At 32.3% G+C, this 8,182-nt stretch overlaps 1 protein-coding gene across 1 annotated transcript; it reads right to left on the minus strand.

The window, feature by feature from the left end:
- Positions 1-799: 799 nt before the first annotated feature.
- LOC114392621 (protein JINGUBANG-like) lies at positions 800-2,474 on the minus strand. The gene is made up of 2 exons (XM_028353820.1): positions 1,709-2,474; positions 800-1,608 (listed from the first exon to the last, which is right to left on the minus strand). Exons 1-2 carry the CDS (start codon positions 2,333-2,335, stop codon positions 1,015-1,017), a joined length of 1,221 nt encoding a protein of 406 aa, XP_028209621.1. The 5' UTR covers positions 2,336-2,474; the 3' UTR covers positions 800-1,014.
- Between the last annotated feature and the right edge of the window lie 5,708 nt (positions 2,475-8,182).

The raw sequence follows: 8,182 nt of genomic DNA on the forward strand, positions 1-8,182 counted from the left end.
CATTTTCACATTATTATATTTTTTTTCATCATAATATTAATGTAAAATATTTATTAATTTTAATTAATTTTTATTAAAAAATTTGAATTATTATCTTTAATTAATTTTTTTAATTATATTTTTTCCATCCACACAATATCTTATTTAAAGAAATTCAATTCAATAACTCAAACTTACCATCTTATTTAAAGAAACTCAATTCAAGTTCACTTTACCAACAATATTTTGGTAAACTAATGTACAATTGTATTATAATAATTTATTGGAAGCACTTTATTACATGGTAAACAATAATATAGTCTCTTAATGAGTTCACGTGTTTGTGCTTTTCTTCCCCCTTTCTTCGGAACCTTGAGTGGGGTTGGTTTGCACAGTATGTTTGAATCAAAGAAAAGGAAAAAAAAAAATACTATTTCTTTTTTCTTTTTGCTTAATTAAAGAGAGAGAAAAAAAAGGGAAGAAAAATGCTCTACAAATGACCTTGTCTCTTTCTCCTCCCTGCGCCATTAATGGAGTGCTACACTCCTACTTCTTACTACATTAATGGATCTCTCCATAAAATATCTTATCGACCACCTCTATTTCTTAAAGAAGGCGTTGAACAAAATTACGCGTTAACCGGGGTTATTTTATTTAATGTTAATCCATTCACAGTGAAGAAATAATACAAAATAATATTAATGGGTTATTTTATTTATTTATTTACGAAATTTGTATCTTTCTTTCAGTAAATATCTGCACGAAGAATTCTGGCCTAAAATTTAAGATTATTCACATAAGAAGAAAGAGAGCAGAGGAATATGTAAAAAGAAATGCTCAATAACATTTTTTTTCCCCAAAAATATTACATTTATAAAACAACTCATATCACACTCTTTTTTTTTTTTCTCTTTACAATTACATCTCTGTCACATTCCTTATGTTATCTTATGATTTGTCTCTAATCTTGGTCTTCCTATCTTTGACTTACATGTATAAAAAGCTAAAAGAAGGGGATATGTAAGGGAAATGAAATTAAGTTGAAAGAAGAGGAAGAAAAAGCTGCCAAAGCTTAACATGTGAGTCCAAACTGGCACTGTAGAGAAGAAAAGACGTGGCTTGGGAAGAAGGGTCTTGACTAAGATCAAGCGCTGCAGTTATGCTCTTAATCGGACTCCTATGCCCTTCTAAAACAGCTAAACACGAATACTCATCCTTCTGAACCCCTCTCCAAATACGCACCGTTTTGTCCTCCGAACCACTACACACCAAATCCGAAACCACCGCCAAGCACAAAATCGACTTAGCATGCCCCCTAAGAGCTCCAACCACTAACAATTTACCATTCTCTCCCTTCTCCGAAACCAATATTGACCTATCGCATGCACCAGAATACAACACAGAGCCATCACTTTTAAGCGCCAACGCGTTAATCCCAGAATTATGTTTCTCCAAAGTATCCACTAATGAAAGTTTCTTCTCGCCTTCGAGTTTTTTCCAAACCCTGATTCTCTTGTCCGCGGATCCTGTGTAGACGTGCCCATCGTAGGAGACTGCAACCGCGTTGATGGCGTCGTCGTGCGCGTTGCGCACGGACTCCAAGCACGCCAAGTCTTTGGTTCGCCAAACCTTAAGGAAAAACATAAATCAACCCTCTAAATGTTACTATTAGACATCCAGTGATACAGAAAAATATAAATATTATTGAATTTATTATGAAAAGATGAACCTTAATTGTTCTGTCCCATGAGACCGAGTACAAGAAGTTTCCGTCTTGGGACAGGGCGATGGAGGAGACGGTGTCGACGTGGTGAACCCAGGTGCACTTTTTGTGGCGGCGAATCCGCACGTGGTTTTTGGGGACGAGGAGTTTGGTGACGCGGTCGGCGAGCGTGGGGAGTGTGGCCACACGTGTGTACTTCTGGTGGTCGTGGGAAAGGTTTGTGACTTTCCAGACGCGGATTTTGTTGTCTTGGTGGGCGGTGAAGAGTTTGTCGGAGTGAACTACTATGGACTTGACAGCACCTTTTCCGGCAATTACAACGCTGTTGTTGTTGTTGTTGGTGGTGGTGGTGGTGGTGGTGGTGGTTGGTTTTTGGTTTTGGATGAAATGGGTGTGGTTCCAGGATCTGATTTCTCTGTCGGAGGAGCCTGCGTAGAGGAACTTGCCGGCAAGGGTGAGGGAGGAGATGTATACGGAGGATGAGGTGAGGAATTTGAGAGTGGTGAGGCACGTGTGGGAGGTGGTGGAAGGAGTGAGGAATTGAGAGTGTGAGTTGAGGGAAGGAACTGAAACGAGGCTTCGTTGTGAAGAGAGGCTGTTATTTGAGTCGTTGAAGGATGTGCTGTGTTCCATGCTGATGCGATGAGGAAATTCAAGTGGGCGTGGCTAAAAGGGATGGGAGATTATTCACTTTATATATAAATGCTGAAGAAAAATTATTTGGCGCTATTTGGTACGTACATCAGAGAGATTTCCTCAAACATATATATGGTTATGATTCAGGGAAATAATGATAGATAGACATTCAGTTTCTTTTTAACATCTAATCGACACTCACAATTTTTCTGTATTTCTTTTCTTATATTACATTATATAATTTATAATATTTATATTTTTTTACTTTGTTCATTTTTCTTTTCATTAGGTGTCATATAATATTGGATGTCAACCAATTATTTTTCATAGGATTATATATCCATCAGAGCTTGTTGAGTGGGGTATTGAGGCTAGGCATATATAGGGCTACCTAGCCTAACCCTTGGGTTGGGGAAGATTCAAATATCTATATATCTAGCTCCCTTTTATGTTTTTTTTTCTTCCTTTTAATAATTTAATAGCAGTGATAATTGGTAAAATTTTCCTTTTTTTCAACTAAGACTCAAGAGTAAGACTTTCTGTCTGTTGCTGTCAATTATTTTTATTAAATTGACATTATTGATTATTTGACCTTTATGTATGCTACTCAGATTTTAAACTACACAAGGTGCAAGTGTCTCATCCAATAGTCATTATTTAATTTTTAATCTTATAATTGAAATGATGATAAAAAGTACAATATTTATCATCTGGATTATGTGCACGTGTTTCATATCTATAGATAACCAAAAACCGGCGTATCCAATTAGATTTTTTTATATAAATTTGCATATATTATTTTGGGTCACCATAACTATAAGATATAAATTATTGATGTTTGTTGGAGAGTTTGACAAATTACCTTTTAATAGAGCCTTTTTCTAAAAATTCAAAATCCAAGACTTTCATTAAAAAATTTAAGTTCAGTTTCACTCAATTCAATAATTTGTTGTATTTTCTTTATGCTGCAATATGTTGTATGTAAATGCGTACGTACATGATACCTACATGGTATATATATACTTTAAAAAAACCAAAATAATGATCGAATTAATCAATTGATTTTTAAATTGGTAGGTTAGGTTGCAAAATTAATTTGCGTTTGAATTGATTAGACTGTTTGATCAGAGAAAACATTCTTTGTTTCTTATTTTCAAAACTTATATAGGAAAAAGTGAAAACAAAAAATAATAAAATATTATATTTATTGTTTCCTGTACAAGGGATTATCTAACTTACTTCAAATAAAAATGAATTAAACAACTTCATTATAGATGATTGGTGTAATTCTCTTATGTACTTCAAGAGCTGTGTATGAAGTTTGAAGTATCCATGTATTATGTATACTTCGTATTTAAAGAAGAACACACGAGAAAGTCGAGAAACATGAGGCGAGCTTTGAAGTTATTAATGGGCTCCATATTGTTAGGTAAGAAAGGCCTATCTTTCGTCATTAAAAGTTGGGATCAATCCTTAATAGACATCTGTTCATCCATAATAAAGGAGTCACGTGTCTGAATCGAAAATGCGTAAATGATGACACAAGAATTTGAAGTACGTGAAAATGAAAATAATTATTTTATCAGTTAGATTAAAATAAAAAATTGAAATGAAAATATTTTAAATTTAAATTAAAGTTTCATTTAATTATAAATTTTTTATAAGATTTATCAAACAAAAAATTAAATATTTTAGATATTTAATTTAATTTACATTGAAATTATCAACACAATTACGTTAAAATTAAATATTTTATCATGATTATCGTCGTCATCACTAACATAACATCTTTTATCATGGTTGTTAAACTCGCGATTTTAAGTAGAATCGTGGAGGTTTCTTAAACTCGACTCGTAGAATCGAATCGTAAACTCATAAGAGTTCACTCAAATGACAGCAACAAAACCCACTACCCACCCTTGATGAAGCCAAAATTTCAATTAACAGATAATTTGTCTATATTCATGGGACCATTTTAGCGTTGTCAGAATTCAACACTAAGCATCGTTGCAAACTTTCAATTAACAGAGATTTCAATTAACAGATACTCCCTTAATTTACCAACAGAACCCAAAACTCAACACTGCAATGAAGCTAACAATAACCTTGCCAGAATTTCAATTAACAGATACTCCCTTAATAAGCATCGTTTCAAACTTTCAATTAACAGAGATGAATTAACAAAGAAGCTTTGAGAAAGAAAACACCTTAGTGTCATGGAGCAAAGCTTGGAGCTAGGTCAGGAAATGAGGGCTTTCAACGAGTGAGGGCTTTCAAGTTTCAAACAAAGATGAGGACCATCATGGCACGATTAGCTCAACAATCCAGCACGACAGCGATGACAACAACCACCACGACGCGAGTAGCTCAGCGAGAGTCATTTTAGGGGGTTAGTAGCTTAAACAAGGTAGAGTAAGTGAGTAGAGAGAGTCGCGAGTGCCATTTTGTAGGGTTGTTGTATGACGCCGTTTCGGATTTTCATAAACTCGTGGATTTGAAGCAGACTTGCGAGTCTACCCAAACTCGTCCGAGTCTACGCAAAATCGGACGATTCTACTTCCAATTTAACTCTCCAACCTTCAATAGAATCGTAAAATCATAAGATTTTACGATTTAAATCGAGTTTAACAACAATGTCTGTTATTATCACCATCATGATCATTATCGTTGTCACTATTATTGTTGTTGTTGTTATTATCACTACCTTTGTGATTATCATTGTGACCACTCTCATGTCACTTTTGTCACTTACCGGGATCATGATGACAAAGATTACAACAATGACGTTTGTGGTGTTGATCTTGATGCAAATTATATCTTTAAAATATTTTATTTTATGTTTGATAAATGTTATAAAAATTTTATAATTAAATAAAATTTAAATTTAAAATATTTTAATCTTAATTTTTTATTTTAATCTAACAAATAAGAATCACCGTTGTTATTTTGATATTGAAGGATCGTTTTAATCTTAACCGTTTTAAGTTAATTAAAACATTCAATTATTTTAGTCTCTCCAACACTAGGTCCGGCTGGTGTCAGGTTGTGTTATTTTCCAAGTATGTGATTCCAGTTGAAATTCGACTACTTGGCAACAAACCGGATAAAATAATCTGTGCAGAAGGATCTGTCAGTGACTATATGGATAGATTGTGCACTAGACTCAGGTGGGTGTCACTATCATCTTTTCTAGCAGCTGCTGTTGCTTGGCAAGCAAATCATGAAATATGATTGATAAATAAAGTAATATGATTCACAAATAATTTTATTTTTTAAATATGTGATTTAAGATTTAATCTTAGATAATATATATATATATATATATATATATATATAACATTTATTAAAAGATATGAATCTTTTAAATAAATTTTAATACTTAAAAGATTAATCTTTAATTTTTTACTTAAGAGATATTTGCGATTAAAAAAATAAATGAAAGAAACGGATAACAAGGACATTAAATAAGTTTGTCGGTTATAATAGACAGAGACTGATCGATATGTCTGAGGATAGATAAGCTAACAACCATAGAGACCCGGCCATAATGAGGGGAAAAAAAAGGATAATCAAGTAGGCATTGGTTTAATTTATTAAGCATTTTTGTATTTAGAGACTTGGCTTAATGATGAAACTGAGGGAGTAAGTTACAAACAAAGAAGACCTGTAGCGGAAAAAACAGCATAGGCATTAGGTTTGTGATGGCTGCACCAATAGTGAAGGAATTCCAGTCTGCTTGTCTTTGTGTCTCTTCCAGTATTACGCCATTTATTTTACTCCTGGTCCAGGTCCCCTACATTTTGGGCAACATGAGTAAGATACGCCACCCTTTTCAAATCATATTGGATGATTATCTACATCACAGTTAAATATCAACTAATGTCATTTTAAATACCCCATAGGATGAGCTTAGTGATAAGAGATTGGAGAAATTTGCACAAAATCATAAGTTCTAACTTTTGTTATTGTCATTATACACTAAACAAATTAATATAATTTTAAATAGATGTTCGTATGTTTAGGAAGCCTTTTACGTTATATGTAAAATTTTATTTTAGGTTTTACTGTTAAGCATAATTTAAGAATAAATCCATAAATCATCTAAATGTAAATCACATATATTCAAAGTTAATTAAGTTTAAGCAATTTAATTTTAACAATATCATTTTTACGAAGACTCGTCACCAAATACACACTCATACTTACAATTTGAGTCATGTACGTATGAATGTTTTTCTTCTTTCTTTTTTGTTTCTTGGTTGATGGGGTGATGTACGGTTGACTCTGTAAATTCTCTACCAGCACACCGCAAAGAAAAGCGTTGGCATGTATACATACTTTCGTAGAAGAAAAGAAGAGATAGTGATATACTATAGAGAGAAAAAAGAATATAAAAATTTCTTAATCAGAACCCTAACCGGGACAGGTCAACTCGACCCATTTGGCTTGGACTAACTAGCCCTTGGTCCCATATGTATCCCATACATGCTCTTCTTGTCTGGTTGTCTTCATTTATGTCTCACTCAATTGTTCATATATGACTTTTCTTCAGAAAAAAAAATGTACACGCTCTAGTTTCTTAAGAACATGTGATACCGTAATAATAGAAAGGATCTTACTTGCCAGTACTTGGTGGCAGAGATGCATAAGACATTAATTATAATGAAAATGTATTAATAAAACTTTTTTTTTATATATAAAATGACTTTTATTTCCTTAAGTGATATTCTAAGCATCGATTACCATTTGTCTAATAATAATTAATAGTTGCCTCTGATGGGAACCCATTCATGGACCCTATTAACCAGTGGCAATTGTTTTTTTTTTCAACTCGTCATTGAATTTCTTGCCCCATATCCTTTGCAGTTTATGGTCAGTTTCTTCATAAATCATAACTCATAAACACTGGACACTTATTTAATTTGGACCCTCCTTCTAGGAGTTTCCGTTTTCCTCGCCCTTTGCTCCCATTGGAACAGATCCAATATTGATTTGGGTCGTCCATTCAATTTGTATGTCCCACCATTTATAAGTGAAGGTCGATTTTTCGTCTGGCACGTTGAATCTTACTTGCAACTTCTATTTGTGCTTGATTTGTCCTAATTACAACACTGCATACATACCCTAGGGGTCCAATGAATTTCAGACAAAAAATGGGGAAGAAATGTGTGTCGGTGTGTTATATTTGATTTTGTTCTTCAAGCAATACTTGTATATCACCCGTGTATATACAGTAAAATTAAATAAAAAATAAGTTAAATTATATATATAGATATATTTTAATAAGGAAGATGCTAGAGAAAAAAAAAGTAAAATATAAGATAAAAAAATGTATTTTAATGAAAAAAATAATCTATTTATAAATAGATATAAATTGTTAAGGTAAAATGTAAAAAAGTATTTAAAATATTCATTGAAAAATATTTTCAAAATTATTAAAAAAATAAAATTTATTATATTTAGAAATTATTCAATAATCATTTTTAAGTAGTTAAATATTTAAAAGGGATTGCAAAGGAATACCTACTAAAGATAAAGATAATCAACCAATTACTCTTAGTTAGAAATTAATCAATAGATATTTTTCATCAATTAATAACAATAACAAAAAATTATTTTAAATTAAGTATGTATTTCATGCCCCGTACTTGTGTACTAAATTCACATGATAGAAAGTACGTATTAAATTAATTAGGTTGGTTTTTTATTTAAATGTCTAACGTTTTTTTTTTCTTTTCATGTATATAATTATTAATGAAGTTTAAGAGAGTAAATCACTAATTTAGTCCTTAAAATTATAATGGTTAGCCAAATAGATCCCTTTATGAGACTTATTAAAATTTG

The sequence above is a fragment of the Glycine soja genome, chromosome 17 (assembly GCF_004193775.1).
Source record: "Glycine soja cultivar W05 chromosome 17, ASM419377v2, whole genome shotgun sequence".
NCBI lineage: Eukaryota > Viridiplantae > Streptophyta > Magnoliopsida > Fabales > Fabaceae > Glycine > Glycine soja.

Excerpts from the sequence above, each read along its gene's own strand:
- LOC114392621 (XM_028353820.1), bottom strand. The coding sequence starts at position 2,335 with ATGGAACACAGCACATCCTTCAACGACTCAAATAACAGCCTCTCTTCA. Across the intron at positions 1,609-1,708 it reads CATGGGACAGAACAATTAAG|GTTTGGCGAACCAAAGACTT; the intron begins GTTCATCTTTTC and ends TTTTTCCTTAAG.